At 42.4% G+C, this 20,073-nt stretch overlaps 1 protein-coding gene across 5 annotated transcripts in view; it reads right to left on the bottom strand.

Moving 5' to 3' along the window:
* Positions 1–20,073, bottom strand: part of ZNF827 (zinc finger protein 827) — a 173,354-nt gene that overhangs the window by 73,847 nt on the left and 79,434 nt on the right. For all 5 annotated transcript variants that reach the window (XR_015553812.1, XM_014780184.2, XM_014780186.2 and 2 more), the window contains exons 6-7: positions 11,439–11,678; positions 9,017–9,074 (exon numbers count right to left, since the gene is read on the bottom strand). Coding sequence is in view for 4 of the 5 variants with exons in the window: in XM_014780184.2 (XP_014635670.1) it covers positions 9,017–9,074; positions 11,439–11,678 (298 nt within the window). In the remaining variant the exon portion in view is untranslated. The remainder of the gene's footprint in view (positions 1–9,016; positions 9,075–11,438; positions 11,679–20,073) is intronic.

Raw genomic sequence — 20,073 nt, 5'->3', positions numbered from 1 at the left:
GAAAACTTTTAGAAGTAATCAACGAAGATGGTAAAGTTGCAGGATACAAAATCAACATACAAAAATCAGTTGCATTTCTGTACACTAACAACGAAGTAGCAGAAAGAGAAATTAAGAATACAATCCCAGGGCTGGCCCCGTGGCTTAGCGGTTAAGTGCGTGTGCTCTGCTGCTGGCGGCCTGGGTTCAGATCCCGGGCGCACACCGACGCACCACTTCTCCGGCCATGCTGAGGCCGCGTCCCACATACAGCAACTAGAAGGATGTGCAACTATGACATACAACTATCTACTGGGGCTTTGGGGGAAAAAATAAATAAATAAAAAAAAAAGAATACAATCCCATTTACAATTGCAACAAAAAGAATAAAATACTTAGGAATAAACTTAACCAAAGAGGTGAAAGATCTTTACACTGAAAACTATAAAACATTTCTGAAAGAAATTGAAGAAGACACAAAGAAATGGAAAGATATTCCGTGCTCTTGGATTGGAAGAATTAACATAGTTAAGATGTCCATACTTCCTAAAGCAATCTATAGATTCAATGCAATCCCTATCAAAGTTCCAACAACATTTTTCACAGAAATAGAACAAAGAATCCTAAAATTTATATGGAACAACAAAAGACCCCGAATAGCTAAAGGAATCCTGAGAAAAAAGAACAAAGCTGGAGGTATCACACTCCCTGATTTCAAAATATACTACAAAGCTATAGTAACCAAAACAGCACGGTACTGGCACAAAAACAGACACACAGATCAATGGAATAGAATCGAAAGCCCAGAAATAAACCCACACATCTATGGACAGCTAATCTTTGACAAAGGAGCCAAGAACATACAATGGAGAAAAGAAAGTCTCTTCAACAAATGGTGTTGGGAAAACTGGATAGCCACATGCAAAAATGAAAGTAGACCCTTACCTTACACCATACACAAAAATTAACTCCAAATGGATTAAAGACTTGAATGTAAGACCTGAAACTATGAAACTTCTAGAAGAAAACATAGGCAGTACGCTCTTCGACATCGGTCTTAGCAACATCTTTTCAAGCACCATGTCTGACCGGGCAAGAGAAACAATAGAAAAAATAAACAAATGGGACTACATCAAACTAAAAAGCTTCTGCACAGCAAAGGAAACCATCAACAAAACGAAAAGACAACCTAACAATTGGGAGAAGATATTTGCAAACCATACATCTGAGAAGGGCTTAATCTCCAAAATATATAAAGAACTCATGCATCTCAACAACAAAAAAACTAACAGCCCAATTAAAAAATGGGCAAAAGACCTGAACAGACATTTCTCCAAAGAAGATATACAGATGGCCAAAAGACACATGAAAAGATGTTCAAAATCACTAACTATCAGGGAAATGCAAATCAAAACTACAATGAGATATCACCTCACGCCCGTCAGAATGGCTATAATTAACAAGACAGGAAACAAGATGTTGGAGAGGATGTGGAGAGCAGGGAACTCTCATACACTGCTGGTGGAAGTGCAAACTGGTGCAGCCACTATGGAAAACAGTATGGAGATTCCTCAAAAAATCAGGGATAGAACTACCATATGATCCAGCTATTCCACTGCTGTGTATTTATCCAAAGAACTTGAAAACACCAATTTGTAAAGGTACATGCAGCCCTGTGTTCATTGCAGCGTTATTCACAAGAGCCAAGACTTGGAAGCAACCTAAGTGCCCATCAAGGGACGAATGGATAAAGAAGCTGTGGTATATATACACAATGGAATACTACTCAGCCATAAGAAACGATGAAATCCAGGCATTTGTGACAACATGGATGGACATTGAGGGTATAATGCAAAGTGAAATAAGTCAGAGGGAGAAGGTCAAATACCGTATGATTTCCTTCATTAAGTAGTAGATAATAACAACAATAAACAAACACATAGAGACAGAGATTGGATTGGTGGTTACCAGAGGGGAAGGGGGGAGGGAGGAGGGTGAAAGGGATAATTTGGTACATGTGTGTGGTGATGGGTTGTAATTAGTATTTGGGTGGTGAACATGATGTAATCTATGCAGAAATAGAAGTATAATGATGTACACCTGAAATTTTTACAATGTTATAAACCAAGGTTACTGCAATAAACAAAAAATTAAAAAAAAAAAGAATATAAATTAAAAAAAAAAAAAGAGTAAGCTGAGGGATGATAGAATTGAAGACGGTTGTAAAAGACGCAGGCAGGGACAATTGTATCTAAATTATGACCCCACCAGTGTCAGTCAACTTCAGGTGCAGAAGGCCGGAAGTTATAGAAGGAAGCGGCTGTTTAAAATATTGCAGAAGAACAATAGGGTATCTTAGGAAGAAATATATATTGGTAAGGTTTTAAATTTTCTTCTCTGAAAAGCACAAATGCCTTCTATTTAGGGTTGTCTTAGAGGCAGGCCAATCCGTACAACCTAACACCAAGTTTTCAAGGAACAATTCCCATGGCAGCGGCTCTAGCATTCATCCACCGTGGAGCCAGGAACTTCTCAGGACAAGGAGCACAATGCCAGGCCTTGTGGAGGGCCGCTGCAGGGAAGGCCAGGCCCAGGGAGCCGGAGCCAGCCACAGGCCACAGAAGTGAAACTGCACGTCCGGATCTGCGAAATGTCAGCTTGGGGAGGGAACTGATCTCCCGCAGGAATCGGACTTTATACACAAACAAGGACAACGGGCTTTCTGCTGAGGTGAGCAGAGAAGAGACCAATAGTCTTCCCTGCCCTGACGCAAGACTCTGGCCTCTGGAAGTTGTAGGTAATGCCAGTGAAATGTGGGTGCTCCCTGGCCTGCTGCATCATCCAAGAGGGCTTTTAGCCCCTAAACAGAGGTCAACCCTTGACTATTTGATATATTTCTATTAATAACCATGAGAACACTCTTGAGAGAAAATCCAAGATAAGAAGAGCAGGATTGAAGATGGCACCTAAGCCACATATACCTTTTGGTCATGTTACCTCTACATAACCTGCCAAAGGTGACTAGGAGAGAATATAGGTTCTGGATGTCTACTTATAGACAGCTAGAAATTTACACTTCAGTCCTTACTATTCTGGGTTATAAAAACAAGAAGGAATACTGTTGCAAGCCAGTAGAAATAAAGGTGGGAGAGCCCATGGAAAATGAAGGAAAGAAAAGCACAGCCCTCTTCAGATCCTGAAAAGGGGATTTAAACATGCCTCTTTGCAGTAACACAATACTAAACAGTTCTGGAAGCATATTGTTTCAACGACTACAGTTCAGTACAGATATTACAGATGGCAGGAAAAATGGCAGAGGGTGATAGCTACAGGATAACGGAGTATAGGAACAGATAAAAGTACTGAAAAAGGTTTGGTGAAATAAAAAGGAAAAAACCTCAAATGGCAGCAATGAACAAAGTAGCTTCAGGCTATATGTTCAAAAAAAATAATCCACTGTTTTCAAGGATGAGTTTTAATTTCCTTGAAAAATAAAAACTCAAAGATAAGTTGAAAAGGATGTATTGCCAATGAAAAGACTCTAAAGTCAACATTTGTGTCAGGGCAGCTATAGACAGTGGTGCAGGCTGTGTACTGCACAAAGGTATCACATCTAGGGAGGCATACTCAACATCACAGACATCAAAGATGTCTTATATGGAACACTTATTATGATAGTATTCCAGTAGATGGCAGTGTCTTGAGGAACGGCGTTTTAAAAATTTGCAATGGCCCACCAACAACCTTGACTTGACCAAAAAAGCATTGAATGTCCTAACTGAAGGGATTCCATGAAATTAGTAGCAATTCCCATTTTTTATAAATAGAATTCTCAGTGTATTTAATCTTAGTCATAAAATACAAAGGGTAAAGAGAATATATGGAGAGCTCCTCAAAAATCACCAATTTCATTTGTTCTGTTTCCTGTTTCTTAATTGCTTCTGTCTAATCCAGTGTTCTTTATACATCATCTTTTACTTTTTAAGGTAATGGAGCATTATTCTCTTATGCCTTCCAAAAGACGAAAAGGGGAAATTGCACAAATTGAGGCAGCATATCATGCTTTTATAAATTTGTGCAATTTCTATTACTGAATCATAAATATTTAAGGACACACATCCAAACCATCACACAGAAAAATTTTATCTTGGATGCTTCCAAGTACACGTGTCTTTTCGTAAACACTGTAAGAGCCATTATCTAAATCACAGAAAAACAGCCCGCATTTCAAATTCTGAAAATTGGGCAAATTAAATGTTGGTTGGCACAGCACGATATGAGTCTACCTTTCTCTGATTTTCCCACTTCTGTTTTTTGTCTAGTAATGGAGAAAAAGAGAATTCGATTAACACTTCCTTGCTTTTGGAATAAAGCAAGCCAGGTGTGAGAAGTTTTTCTTACAGGCCTGCAATCTTATATCCCCATGGACACTCAATTATTAATGGGGAAAAGAGAGAACAAATAACCAAGAGAAGGTTCTTGGCAGCCGTTGTTTGAAGTTCATGGTGTTACACGACATCGAGCATGTCCAATTCACCTGCCAGGAGCTATCTGATTCGTCCTCTAGGGTTCCATTTTCCTATTTCGATCTTATCCACCATCTGGCTGGGTGATGGTCCATATCAGAAGATGTAGATCATCTTTTTATTCCATTAAACTTTGGGATCTGGTTATAATAACATGCCTCATATATTTTCATCTACAAATGATCATATTAGCTAGTTATCTGTTCCCTGTAGAACCTCGGCTTGTGCTGGGAAAGGAAATAGAAAAATTAGGATTTTATTAGTCTCTTAAGTGTCCAGTCTTTCTGTTCTCATGGGTCTGGCTGGACTGTCTCCTCGTCTCATTTGTCAGGTAGAATGGCATTAAGAACAGTCAGTCCACACTCTAGCTCAAAGGAGACACACAGCCTTCTTTACCCTTAGATGGAATTTTCTAGACTAAGGTCTAGAACTGCTGTTTTAGCATTTACAGTGAAGTTCCAGCTAAAGGGCTGACTCAGTGGAGGTGTCCCTAGGAGGGCACAGACAAGGGTGGAAGGAAGGGGTGAGGTCAAGGCATTGGTGAGCAGGACCACATGATCCAATCATCCAGGTGCTAAGTAGATTGATTTTTCTGTCTGGCTCCATGGTGCGCTTTGGTGAATTGTTTTTCTCCTTTACTTTTGGGAAGATGATAGTAATTTAAGCAGCTGAGTCTAAGTTCTCAGGGTGAAAAAAAAAAGGCATTCTCAAACTAGTTCTTAAAATGATGTGTGGGATTTGATTCAAAATAATCTAGGGGGAAGGAGAATAAAAGCAGGGGAGAGATGAAACCACATGGGTCATGAATCGACAGTTGTTCAAATGGGGTGATGCGTACATTCTCTACTTTATGTTCGAAATTTTCCATTGTAAGAGCTTTTTTAAAAATAAGGTAGAGAGCCAATGATCCAGAAACTTGCTAGTTATTACTTTCAACCTTTAGCTTCACCTAAACCTCTTTTTAAAAATTGCTAACAAGGAATGCTGTCTACCATCATTTTCTCTCTCCGTATCTGCCCATCTTATAATAGAGGTATTAACAAACAGCAGAACCGCCAATGGTCAGCAGTGAGGGAGGGAGGATTTAATGAGGGAGGTGCAATCCTCAGCCCATATGGGATGGAGAGTGAGCTGTACACATAACCACGGGCTTCCTGTTCTCTTGGTGCCCAGGCATGGGAATCAGCACCCCTACATCTCATTGGTAAGCACATATTGGAATGGTGAGCTACAGAGCGTTTCATCCTGGGTTGCTACACTTTTCCTTGGTTCTTATGGTTGGAATGAGAGTCAAGATCAATAATGATAAACAACTGTGGGGCAAGTTGTGGGTTTGTAAAGGACAGGGAGAGAATCAACTTCTTTCTTTAGTATTGCACATCTCTTGCTCTCCCCTCGTTCTCTTGCATGTCCAGACCCTAGGAGCAGGAGATCTCACTGAGCGGAGGAGCTCAGGCATCCACCGGCATTTGGAAGAGCCTGATGTCAATAGTGCGCTGAGGCCAGCATCCCAAACCTGCCCTTTAGAATTAAACTATCTTAAATGTACCTAGCAACTCTTGAACATGGAGGATTTTGAACTTGATTCCAATCATGAGCCATCGTTCTGGACAGTCAGCTTCTTCTAGGAAATCAAACGTGGGAAATCTGATAACTAACCAAACCTCCCAGTAAGTACTTAAAAATCTTGAGATATGTAAATTTGGAGGCTTGATGGAAATCTTTTTGAAAACGATAACAAATCATACCTTAAAACATAACCCATGAGCTCACCTTGTGCATACAAAATAAGAGTTCCTTATAAAATAGGAATCCACAAAGAAGAGAGACAGTTGGCATTTCTTCCCATCCTGGCTATCAGTTAACTCAGGTTAAAGAGGATTTCTTGGCACAAAGCAGCTTGATTCTCTTCCACCTCAAGTAATGAGACGAGAAGGTAAAAGAGAGACCTATTTGAGGATAGGCTAATGGAGCAAGTTGCCTACTCAAAGGAAAAACAAAAACACACCAAGGATTCTGTGGAAGAACAATAAACCAAGAATCCTCTAACACTGATTTTTGAACACTGTATCATTGTGGGGGGCTCACGGGAAGCACCTCTTCTTTTACTTTGGGCAAAAGATCTGATTTGGATTTCTTCTTACTCATGATCTCCCAGCAACAGGAGAATTTAAGGATTGCTTCATTTTTGCCAAATGGCTAAAAAAATTTCTCTTCTAGCCTATAATTATGCTCTAGCTCCAGCCAAGGCAATTTATGCTATGAGGCACATTTCACTTAGGGGCTAGTTCAAACCTCCTCTTACCTCTTCCCAGAGAACACCTGAAAAGCATAAAATAACATGGTCTCACAGCATACCTTTCTGTTATATAAATATTATCACGTGATCTTAAAGAACCAGCAGAAAACCTCCATAGGAGATGCTGCTGGAGGCCTGCCCAGATCCCCTTCACAGCGCTAGTGCGGTCACCCCAAGTTGCTCGGAGTGTTGGCTGCTCACAGTGAGTGAGAATCGCCCTCACCATTGTAGCCCCCTCGCCTGGGAGGTTACACACCCCTGCTGAAGTTAGCGAATAATAAGAGGGGACAAAGAGCCGGCCCCCCTGCCTCGAGGCAGGATTTACTCTGTGGTGCAATTCATGCTCCAGAATTCTCTGTGGAATAGAGCTGAAGCTAGAATCCAGCTAAAGCCACATCCTTGCTCAGCTCCCTCTCTTTCCCTCTCCTGCCCCATCCCTTCCCTGCAGGTTCCTCTGAGAGCACTCCCTCCATAAGCCCCTTCCATAGGAATCCCCGTCTCGGGCTCTGCTTCTAGGGCACCTGACCTGTGCACTTTGAGGAGCCTATGGAAGCCAATTAAAATTAACATTTATTATTTTTAGTCTGCCATCTTTCAATGTCTACCAATCCAGACCATGTCATGTGTTTAGACCTGTGGACACAAGCATAGATACTAAATAGTTTTAAGATTACACATAGAAGGAAGGCTGGAATCTGTAGCAGTTCATATCTCCTATTTGGGCATCCAACTTGATAGACAAATAGCCTTTCTACCCACCAGACCCATTTCCCAATACAACGCACGGACCAGATCACAAGACTCATTTTCCAACTGTGCACTTATAGATGGAGACAAGGCTAACATCACTCTTCTGTTCTATTAGAGGCAGGTTCCTTTCCTTTTTTTTTTTTGTGAGGAAGATCAGCCCTGAGCTAACCTCCATGCCAATCCTCCACTTTTTGCTGAGGAAGACTGGTCCTAGGCTAACATCTGTGCCTATCTTCCTCCACTTTATATAGGACGCCGCCACAGCATGACCTGACAAGCGGTGCATCGGTGTGCACCTGGGATGGAACCTGGGCTGCCAGCAGCAGAGCGTGAGCACTTAATCGCTAGGCCACCGGGCCGGCCCCTCCTTTCCTTAATACTATATAAATTCTATGTGGGGCAAGTTGGCTCTGTTTCAATTGCTGTTTGATGTGTCATATTCTTAAATTCCCATTCATAGAATTAAGAAGAAAAAACAACTCAGATTAAGGTTCAAATGAGCGCTGTCCACATGCCTGATGATGCTCCGAGGTCAATTTACACCATATCAAAAAGAAAAACATCATTTATCTTTTGTTGCAAGAATTAAAAGCACAAAACCAATCAACTGCTCCTATCAGGAAGAATCTATCTAAATTTGCTCCGGAGAGGAAAGATCCTTGACTTAAAGCCTTCAAAGGGGGAGGTCACATCTCCCCACAGTAGTGGGGTCTGTGCTTGGTGGCGCCGGTCTCCAGCAGCTCAGGTCTGGGCGGCCTCAGAGGCCCGGGATGAGCAGCAGCACTGTCTGGTCCTCGTCCTTTCTGGCAGACTGATGGGCAGCCCACTCTGGCTGACCTCCCCAAACTGCCTTTGGCAAATGGGAAGCTTCCTTATTTACAGTTATTAGTGATATCGGTTTTGCTGCAATGTTTTAAAGCACTGCCTTTCTTCTTCTTTTTAAATGTGTGCCCTCCGAACAACGCTATGAGGTGAAAATCTGGGATATCCTTGGTGCCACATTATCAGCCCACAGCTGCCGAGCTACTTGGGAGCCCAACTGCCGTAAGAACCTGGGTCTCCTGGCTGAGCGAGGCTTTCCTGAGATACGGACCCAGCTCCCAATGACAGCTGTGCCACCCATGCAAACTCCTAAGTCAAGAAACTTCTGCAAAGAGGATAATAATATCTGCTTCATGAAATTACTGTAAGGAACACAAAACAATAACACACGGAAAACTCCCCAGCAAAGTGACACCTATTAGAAGTTTCATAAATATTAATGGTCTCCCCCTTGGTGTCCCTGCTTTCTGCATTGTTTCCACCAACCGAAGTTCTAATACAAAATGGCGGTAAAGGGCATGACTCCTGGGAATCCAGCGGGAGAAAATGGTTTGGGGAACAATGTTCCACACGTGATGCAGACCTGATGGGCCACACAGGGGGTGTTGTGAAGGGAACCCACATGAAGGGGCCTGCCTACCTGGTGGTCGTCCGGAGAGTGTTTTCTTTTGTGTGACTGTTCTCTTTGCTCACTTTTTCTGGAAGGAGAAGAATGAAACACAGACTCTTAGGTCATTCTCACTCAACTTGCATCTTTAAGGCTTAAGCAGAAACATCCTCAACATTTCTCTTTCTTTTTTGTGGTTTTCTTTTGGTTTCTTTTTTAAACATCCAAACCCTCCCTGTCTTACTGCTAAAGACAATCATCAAAAGCATGCAGATGGCACCCACAAAAATATTTTATTAAAAACCAATCAAAGGGAAGCAGTTGCTAAAAAATTTCAAGTGTGTTGTCTGATTTTAATCGGGCCCGAGTAGGTACATGTACACACCACACACAGATATGTGCACAAAGACAGTTATTTCCACTCTATCTTTCCCCAGCTGAAAGTTTCTGCTTTCCTCTGATTCAGCACCAAAACTGCAGTTGTTGCAACCGTTCCGCTTCTGACTTTGATGACAACCTTTGAGCATTTTGTATTCTCAGGCCCCTTTGTGAGAGGCGATATAAAAACAACCATAAGACCCCTGGGTGCTGCAGCAGTTGAGCACTTATTCTGATAGATGTCACTAGGGACAAAAAAATATCATTAGACGAGAAGAGGTAAACTCTCCCTTACTCTGTCTTGAGGTCTGTATCTACCAGCTGTCAGAAATTATTTAATTAGCTTTCAAGAACACAAAAGTTGAACTCTGGCCTTCCCAATCCAGTTCAAATGTGAGGATTCTGCCCTGACTGTCAGAGCTCTCAATGGCTTCTTTTAAGCATCTAGAGAAAACCTGGCCAACTCTACACGGGTTTCAGATTTCAACGGCAGAGCAAGTAAAAACTCCTAATCTTACGGATTTGGGGAAAAATTTAAACAAAGATTTACAACATCTGTCTCACACTTTGTAACACTTGTCTGAAGCTGCTGCATGCATCTTTGCGTGGACAATTTCTTTCTGTCCACTCAACAGAGAAATGAGGACGAATTTGGATTCACAGGCAGTGTCCTTTCAGAGAGCAGGAAATTGGGGCTAAATGACTTGCCTGAGGTCACCCAGGCAGTCCGTGAGAGCGCCAGGGTGAGAACTCTCAGACACAAAGTTTTTAGCTGATAGTAGACCGTGATAATGTACTGTGAGAGACAGACTTTCTGAAAAGAACCACAAGGGCCTCCCTTGTGCAAATTTTAACCGCTCAACCATTTTCCAAGTTATATTGTTTTTAGGTATGCTTTCAGCCTGTAAAAAAAAAAAAAGCATCTTGCATGTTTTGGAGCTTGCAAAGATCTATGTGTCATATCAAGTTTACTGAATTAACTATGACCACCATGGCAGAGCTCTGCACAAACACAGCCCTTGTTGGAGAAACTGGAGGCCGCCATTTTCAGCATTAACTGCTAGCCTCACAGCCATGGGGTGGGTCACCACACCAACCACAAGGTGAACCGTCATGACGGACACAGGGTCCAGCTTCTCTTCTCTTTCCTGGTATTTTTCTTAGGGGAGGCAAGTGAATACTTAAATAATGAGGCATTTAATGGGTGTTTTAAATCTGTTATCCATAATAAAACAGAGTTGAGCTGATCAAATATTAGTAACAAATTTGACTGATGCATGAACTTCAGTACGTAGGCCAATGCTTAATTATGGACAAGGTGTCTGTATTTCTACATAAATCTGAATCTTAGATGTGTGTATCACCAATCTCAATCATGTTCAAACAATCACAGCATATTAAATTTGTTAAGGACAAAGAGTACACATCTTGAAAGAATTAACAAAGGGAACAACTTAGGTACTAAGACCCTCAACTATTCTATCAAGGCACTTAGCTGAGCTGGTAACGACTGCACTTCTGAATTCCTAGTATTTGAAGCAGAAACAGGTGGTTTACAGAAAATATTCTACTAGGTTATAGCTGGAAAGAATCCTCATAGTTTCGTCTTTTGCTTTCCCCTTTCCTTGATTTTTTTTTTTTTTTTTTGGCAAGATACAGTAAAATCTCATTAATTCAGACCACACTGATTTGGAATTCACGGTAATTCAGTCATTGTTGGAGTAAACTGAAGTTTATCTTTTGCACATTAGAAAAAAAAAAAAGGCTGTTAATCAGATCAACTGCCTAAACAAAATTAGAGGTGAGATGTTTAGCCCAGTCAACAGGGATCATTTGCACAGAATTGAATAGAGTTCTAATTTCAAATGATTCTTAACTATTTATTAAAGAAAGTTTGGCAGGAGTTCTACTTGGCAACATTTTACTAACCGTTGGTTTGAGTAGCAGTCTGCATGTTAAAGTGACAAAATTGATTTCTGTCTAAAAAATCCTATAATGTGGGTGTTTTATACTTTGTTAGAGTGGCTTTCCTTCCAATTATTCCCAATTATTGACATTTTTCTGCACATACACGTACCCGACAGTTGAAAGAGAAGCTCGGAAGCCATCTTCACAGAGATATCCTGACTGAAGAGGTTCCTCTCCGGGGGCACTCTGCCCTCTGGCATCTTCTGTAAGGGTTCGGTTTTCTCTCGCCCCATTAAAGTGCTATAGCCAACATTCCGGCTGGGTGATATGGAGACATGCGAGTCCTGGATGTCAACCTCCATGGGTTCCTCTTTAATCTTCACCGTCTGAGCTTCCTTGTAGCTTTCCGCTGCAAGCAGGTCAATGAAGGGAAACAAAAACACCAGAGTCTCTTAATTCTGAACCAAACCTGGTTTCTAATCACAGAGAGAACTACAAGGATTGCGTCAGGGAGCAGTTTAGAAGAGGGTGCCATGGCACACTGCAGCACGGTTTGAAAAACTCCTTGTTTAACCCACCTGGTTTCCTGAGAGGGTAGGAAACTGAAGCCTAGAGAAATTAAGTGACTTGTCCAAGGCCACATGAATGGCAAGAGAAACAGGCCGAGATCTCCAGATCTAGAACTCGGGTTTCTTGACCACGGTCTCCTGACCACTCCCAGGCACCCTTCCTCTCTGCCCTGTTGCTTCCAGAACTTATGGAGAACACGGTAAACATCTGTCCTTGTTTCATAACTTATTCAATTTCAGTGAATCAACTATGAGCAACCACAGTAATATTATGATTTTCTCCCTCTATTTTTAAAGCTCTAATGGATTTTTTTCTTTCTCTTCTAGGGCACCTAAATTAATAAAAGATAAATAAGGTTGCTTCAACTGAGATACTTACACCTTGCTAGGAACTAGTAATCCTCAAGACCACCTAGGAAGTTAATTGCAGTCCAAGGATTAACACTTAGAAAAACAGCAATCCTGCAGGTTATAATAACGGTTCAATTTACTGACTGTTCTTGTTTTAGGTGTGCCTATTAGATGTTTGGTCTTTAGTCTGAAAGATGCATTCACTTTGCAAGGTTGGAGTGTCTTTATGTCTATGTGCTCCTGAGAGCTAATGATAGAACATCTTTGTAACAAGGTGGGGCAATTAGCATAGCTATTAATTTGGGTCATTTTAAAATAAGGCCACACTTTCAAATCAATAAGCATTCATTAGTAACTACTGTGTACTCAGCATTCTGGAAAACAAAAAAACAAAAAGAACTTAGATAGATAGATAGACAGACAGACATGGATGATGGATAGACAGATGACAGACAGACAGATTATAGATAGAGTAGTGGGTTGAATGGTGGCCCCCCAAAAGATATGTCTGTGTCCTAACCCAAGGAAGCTATGAATGTGACCTTATTTGGAAAAAAGGTATTTGCAGATGTGCTTAAGTTAAGGATCTCAAGATGAGATCATCCTGGATTATCCAGGTAGGCCCTAAATCCAATGACAAGTGTCCTTATAATAGACAGAAGAGAACAAGACACAGACACAGTGGAAAAGGCCATGTGAAGACAGAAACAGTGCTATAGACTGAATGTTTGTGTCCCCCTCCAAAATTAGTATCTTGAAACCTAATCCCCAATGTGACGGTATTTGGATGTCGGGCTTTTGGGAGGTGATTATGTCATGAGGGTGGAGCCCTCATGAACAAGATTAGTGCCTTTATAAGGAAGACCCCAGAGAGCTCCCTTGCCTCTCCGCTGGGTGAGTACATAGAGAAAAAGATGCCTGTCTGTGAATCAGGAAGAGGGTCCTCACCAGACACTGAACATTCAGACTCCTTGGTCTTGGACTTCCTAGCGTCCAGAACTATAAAATAAATTTCCGTTATTTATAAGCCACCCAGTCTATGGTGTCCTGTTATAGCAGCCCAAACAGACTAAGACAGAGACTGGAGTTATGCAGCCACAAGCCAAGGATTGCCTGGAGCCACCGGAAACTAGAAGAGGGAAGGAAAGATTCTCTCCTAGAGCCTTCGCATTTCAGACTTCTGGCTCTCAGGCCGTGAAGGAATAAATTTCTACTGTCTTAAGCTACCAAGTTTGTGGTAATTTGTGATGGATGGATGGATGGATGGATAGATATAACAAGAAGAAACAATATAAAGCAGGTGCTGATCCGTGGGACAGCCAGGACATGTGAAAGGGGAAATCTCATTGCTGTGAGCTGGGTGGTCAGAGAAAACCACGCTTTCCTTGCAAAGTGTGAAACAGGTGAAAGTCAAGTACATGTACAGTTTATTGATTTGTAGTAAAGAAGACAGAGGAGCTTTTAAATTAAATGATTAAAATTAATATGGTGCTATCAATAGGATCTTATGTAAGAAGTGTGCTCATTGTTCTTTTTTCTCCCTGACATATTACACATGCTTCTCAGGGAAAATGACTTGTTTTTTGACAGCAACTAAACTGCAGGCAACTGTTATATTTAATTTAGATCCCCTCCCCCTTCCTCTATTCCTGCCAAGCTGTTTTTTCTCTGCATGTCTGTGAAGCTCAAAAAAAACCAAGTTCATTGACTGAATCATGCTAAAAAAAAAAAAAAAGAAAAGACTATAAAGCTTTCCAAGTTACAAGCTTAGCTTCTTTGCCTTTATTTCCAGTCCATCTGATTCTTTCTTGAGTACTGACCACCCCCCTCCCCCGCTTAGGGACTTGGTGACCTGAGAGCCATCCTGACCTCCAGTCAGATCACCCAGAGGTGCAGGGACAATACACATTTCCCTTTTTGTGTCTCCTCTAAGTCCTTAATATTTGGAAAATGAACAGTGGGGTCAGTGTCACAGGTACATAATGATGTCTCTGAACCCTGCAAGTCACCCTAACGCCTGAAAGCAAACATGAAGAAACACTAGAAAGGGATTCATTTAGTGGAAAAAAAAAATCTCAACAATATAAAGAGCAAAGCTAGAAAGAAACTCCATCACATATCTCCCCCCAACCCCTTTCCCCAGCTTTGCCCCTGGATTAAAAGCCACCTGGTTATTTGTATCACCGAATTTAATGAAATCAGTTTTAAAAAGCTACTTGGGATAATTTCAAGTATGACTTCCAAGAAGTGCTTTCTGCCCTTTCTTATGACAACTCTTGACCTTTCAGAAATGCACAAAACACTGATCACTGATAAAAACCTTCAGCACTCTTCACCTACCTGATCGACTCCAGATCACAGAGAAGAGTTTCTAACTGACATCTCAACGGGCAAGCGAGACATAATACAATAAATATTTGTATAGTCCTTGCTGTTCCTCACAAGAGCCTTACTGCCAAGTGTTTTCTTCCCCCCTTTTTTTTTAAAGCAGGGTTTCTCAGCCTCAGCACTATTGACATTTGGGGCCAGGTACTTCTTTGTTGTGGGAGGCTGTGCTGTGCACTGTAGGATGTTTAGCAACACCCCTGGTCTCTAGCCACTAGATACCAGTCGCACCAACGCCCTAGTTGTGACAACCACAAATAACTCCAGACACTGCCAGTGTCCTCCGAGGGCAAAATCATCCCAACCAAAAGACACTGCTGTAAAGTTTTTGCCACACTCTAGTTTTCAACCTCCTTCCCCCAAATTTAATCAGCACCCAAGGCAAAGAAGAAAGAAAATGCCCCTCTGAAGTTCTTGCTTAGGCTCTCTCACGTATTAATCACCACCTCAGCCGGGCGCCCGGACAGTCTGGCCGAGGATGCAGGAGGCAGGCTGACTTGGGAACAGGGTTTCTGCTGCAGATTCCACTTGGTCCTCAAGCCAGCTCCTCCCTTTTGCCTGGGGCATCCTAACAACAACGGCTGAATTAGTCATCTCACTCACTCTTAGCTTTGACTTCCACACCCAGGGACATGTCTATATATCCAGGATTTTACTCTTTACCATCATCTTCCTCCTCCTCCTCCGAAAGAAACCGGCACATGGAAAAAGATGAGGGAGAAGTGTTAACAGTAGGTAATGCCTGGGAAATGGGTTGTAGGTGACTGTTTATTGCAATGCTTATTTGTATTTTGTAACTTTTCTATGATAAATATGGATATTTTATCATTTACCTAAATTTTTAAAAAATGAAAAAAAATTATCCACGCCCATAAAAAATGATATTTCCAATGTCTGGTACCATTGGAATAGTGGGTTTGTGAATCAGATAAGCCCTACTCAAATTCTGTTTGGCAATAGAAGGGGAAGAGGCAATAAGAATGCTATAATACACTCTTTTCTACCTTCAAAAACATAATACATATTAGCTATCAAACAGTATCACTGCATTCATCAGTCACTTGGTCATTCTACAATCTTTTTTTAATGTCTCCTGTGTACTAAGTACTATGATGATCTGTAAGATACAGAGGTAAGTAAGACATGGTTCTTGCCCTCAAGCAGTTTAAATCTAAATGAATGCTCAGACAAGTATAAACAGCCCTCTAATAAAAGAGGTAAGATTAAAACACAGTGTGGGAAAAAGAGCCAAAGAAGACTGTGAAGCAAAGCACAATGGTGGAATTGTACTCTTCCGGGGTGTTCAGGAAAGTCAACTTGTCTGGTTTGGCTGGAGGGCCCATAGAGAGGCGGGACTGGTACCTTGAACAAGCAAGACTCACAAGGTGTCAACATAAAAGCAACTCTATTTTTGTCTTCCATTGTCTCTTTAAACCTGCCTGGTAGGAAGAGTTCTTCCCTTGTCCCTGGGTGAAGACTCAGGCAAGCCCATAACCTGTTAATTATTAGATAATACAAAGCCTTACAATCCCTTTAAATGGCACAACGGTCTTGATTCAGAACCCAGAAGGCCCAGTCCCATGTGTTAATCCACAGTTCAACCTTCCTATGAAGGTGACCTTGCCCCTCCCTGGCTGAGTCTGCCAGTTTCTGTCATGGGGAGAGGTGGTGTGTGTGGTCAGCGGCTCCTCCTCTCTTTCTTGTTGCCTTCTCCCCATCACTCCCCTTTCAGACCCTACAGAGCTGGAGGAGGAGGAGAGGAGGGAGGAAAGGTCTTATTTCACCGTCCTCTTCTAGAATGGTTTTACCCTCTTTAGGCCAGCAGATGGTTCTCTAAGGGGATTCACACATGGAGTCTTCAGAGACCTTTAACTTCAAGGTGCTCTCTCTCCTGCACTTCCCTTTACCTGAACTCCTTCTAGCCTGGTGTCACCTATTTCTTCCACTACCCCTGGGAAACCACCTGTCTGCTTCCATCTCCCTTTGTGTTGAGGTACCACCAATGTCCAGGCAGCCCCACTGGAGAGCACTTAAGACAACACCCATGCCAGCCCTCTTGTGGGAATTTGGTCTATGTGGAGGCCACAGGAAACAGTTGCCTCTTTGTTTGATCAGACAAAAAAAGGGCGAGTTCAGGCCCAATGCAGCACAGCATCTGTTTCACTCAGTCACCAAAGCAGCATGCCAGCCCATTTCTCACCCTCTAGACTTCCTAGGCAGATGTCAGGACCAGTGCACTAGGCTCCCCAATGGAGGAAAACACATGACAAACTTCCCAGATGGTATCCCTTAAGCTGTGCTCTCTCGTTTTAGGGTGAGAGGCTGGCTCCCCTTCCCCCATCTCCACGACCATGCAGCGGGGGAATCACACCAAAGTTCTCTCCAAAATCCCCTCACCCAAATCTTCAACAACTTCTCACTTTTATACTGTCTCAATTTGGCCAAGAGGTCCAAGGGTTTGTGTGTGTCTGTGTGTGTGTGTGTGTGTGTGTGTTGTAAAAATACACACCATAAAATTTATCATTTTAACCATTTTTAAGTGTATAGTTCAGTGGCATTAAGTACATTTTCGTTGTTGTGCAGCCATCACCACCACCAATCTCAAGAACTTTTTCATCTTCCCCAACTGAAACTCTACCTATTAAACAATAACTCCCCGTTCCCCCTTCCCCCAACCTCTGGCAACCACCGTTCTACTTTCTGACTCTATGCCAAGAGATTTTTTTTTAATTCTCCATGCTGTAACTTTGGTGTTGAAGCCAAATCTTCCATTTAACATACTGTTTAACAAAGAGTGTCAGGTTATATTCCAGAGAAATAAAACTGGAAAGGTAGGTAAGGGCAGAATATGGAATCTTAGGTGCTGGGCCTGGAAACCTGTAATGAATGGGGAGCCAGTGAGGATCCAGCCATTGGCAGGTTTGTGCTGGGGAGTAGGATGATCAGATTACATTTCAGAAAGTCAATCTAGCAGTGGCACTTCGAAGGGACAGGAGGAATTGGAAATGGGGGGAGTTGTTAGGAGCTTACTATAGTAATCCAAGTAAAGAGGTGATGAGGATCTGAACTAAAGTTTCATAAGGACAGAAAAGATTCATAAGATATGCTAGAGATTGAATGGGGAGGAATTGGTGGGGGACTGACTAGGAGTCTGAACTAAGAAGAGACCAATGTGAGAGAAATTATGAAGAAACTTTGCATATGGCCTGGATAAGGGGTAGTGTGGTTAAAAAAAAATTCTGTGACTTTTAAGCCTTGAGATTTGGAAGATGCTATTAACAGGAGTAGGAAAATAGGAAAGTTGGGTTAGGGAGAAATACAGAGGAAAATTTTCAGTTTTGTTTTGGCTGAGTATTTATGATTCCTGCAGGGAAGGGAGGTGTTGATGGCTATGGGCAGTAAGAGAATAATCACCAGTGACACAGAGATGGGAAGTCATCTGAATCCAGGGGACTGGGTGAGATCAGCAAGGGAGGGTGAGTAGAGAGCAGTGGACGGGGCGGAACTGTTACCATCTACTCTTAGAGAGGAGGAGGAAGAACAGAAGCAAGGAAAAGAGGTGGAGAGGGAGTGGTCCAGTGTGGTGTACGCATGGAAACCCAGAGAGGAGAGAGACACCACCACGACAGGCTCCTGCTTCCTGCCTCCAAGCCCACTCGAGGTCCCACTGCATTCCTGCCCTTGGGTTCCTGCACCCTTACAATCACTCCTCTTAGTTTCTGTCCCATATCAAGCCCAGCCCCACTCTCCCTGTATCATCTCACAGTTCTTCTCCACATGCCTTCATGCTCCTGCAATACTGAAATATTCCAGTTGCCTGAACATGTCATGCTGTTTCTCACTTTATTCCCTTCCTAAAAACCCCGGTAACACCATATTCAGATTTCAAAACTATTTAGACGTCCCCTCTGTGAGCAACCTTCCTTTATCTTCCTCGAGTGGCATTCTCTCTCTGCTCTGTCCTACCTCTAGATTGTATGGACCTTAAATATATTGTAGAGTACTGCAATTATTATTTACAGGTCGTTTCCCTCTGGACTGAACTCTCAGGGGAGAGCTAGATTCTTATTCCTCTTTCAGAAAGATCCCCAAGACTTTGCACAGGGCCTGGCACATTCAACATGCTTAATGTATTCCTGTCACATGCATCACCTGAGGCATAGCACACAGTAGGTGTGTAATGCTATTCTCCTTTCCCGACTCCTCCGTCTGCCATAGACACTCACACATGCCATGAACTTAAATATGAAAGGATGAAACACTGGCCATGACCCTGAAATAAACGATAATAACTGACCATTCTCTCTCTAGACTGCTATCATGATCCTGAACTAGTATTTTAGAGTAACAAGAAGCTGAAAAGAGCCTCTAAAAGCAATGCCAACCATGCCATGTGGAAATAATTCATTTTCTAGAGTGATATTCCTGTCAATCAGATAAATTAAAAATCTTTCATCTCCAACTTGCCATCCTCAAAGATACGAAGTTCTTGATTGGGCATAAAAACACCATCCAGGTATGAAAGTTGATTCTTGTAGGCATCGGGTTTATTACTTAACACAATGCAGGCCAAAAGGACCAGGCAAAGTGAAACAAACAAGCAGGAACAAGAAATGAGATTACATGGTTGTCGCAGGGCCTGGCACCTGCTGGCGTCTGATAAAGCCGAGCTGCCTTCTCCCTGTGCTTTCTCTTACTTGTTTCAGCCCTTGCCAAAATCAAAATGGAATGAAGAGTTGGGCTGTTTTTCTTGGTGGCACAGGGAAAGACCAAGCCCCAGACTTACTGGAGCAGAGGCAAAGATGGAAGCAGAGATGGAAATGTTATTCCACAAAAGTCTGACACTCTGCGTTGGACTTTGTCTTCTCAGAGAGAAGCAAGGTGGGAGTGAAACAGCCTTGGGCCCAGCAGCCATTCCCCCACCCTATAATTGGAGCTAGGTCCCCAGTGAAATGGAGATAAATGTAGCTCCATTCTTGTTAAGAGAATCAAGAAAATGATGCTTAGATGCTGAATGTTATTCTTCCTTTTCTCTTTTTTACCCTACCCTGTCTCTCTCTCTAGCAGCAATCACGTGGAACAGAAGCACATGCATACTGAGACAAGTTTTATGTTTTTTTTTTTTTGCAGGGAAAGATTCACCCTGAGCTAACATCTGTTGCCAATCTTCCCCTTTTTTTTTTTCCTCCCCGAAGCCCCAGTGCATGGTTGTATATCCTAGTTGTAAGTTCTTCTAGTTCTTCTATGTGAGCAACTGCCACAGCATGGCAACTGACAGACAGGTGGTGTGGTTCTGTAACCAGGAAATGAACCCGGGCCACCGAAGCGGTGACTGCGCCAAACTTTAACCACTAGGCCATCAGGGCTGGCTCCAAGTTTCATGTTCTTGAAAGACTGGATTGGTATATGCTTCTCCGCAGGAAGTTATATATTAAATTTCCGTTTTCTCTACAGTGTGACCCTTGGGCATTTCCACAATGCCCAGGGTGCAGTGGGCCT

This window comes from Ceratotherium simum, chromosome 12, assembly GCF_057802395.1.
Source record: "Ceratotherium simum simum isolate JZ-2026a chromosome 12, ASM5780239v1, whole genome shotgun sequence".
Classification (NCBI taxonomy): domain Eukaryota; kingdom Metazoa; phylum Chordata; class Mammalia; order Perissodactyla; family Rhinocerotidae; genus Ceratotherium; species Ceratotherium simum.
The sequence above is the reverse complement of the archived record's forward strand: the minus strand, read 5'-3'. Positions and strand labels throughout refer to the sequence as shown.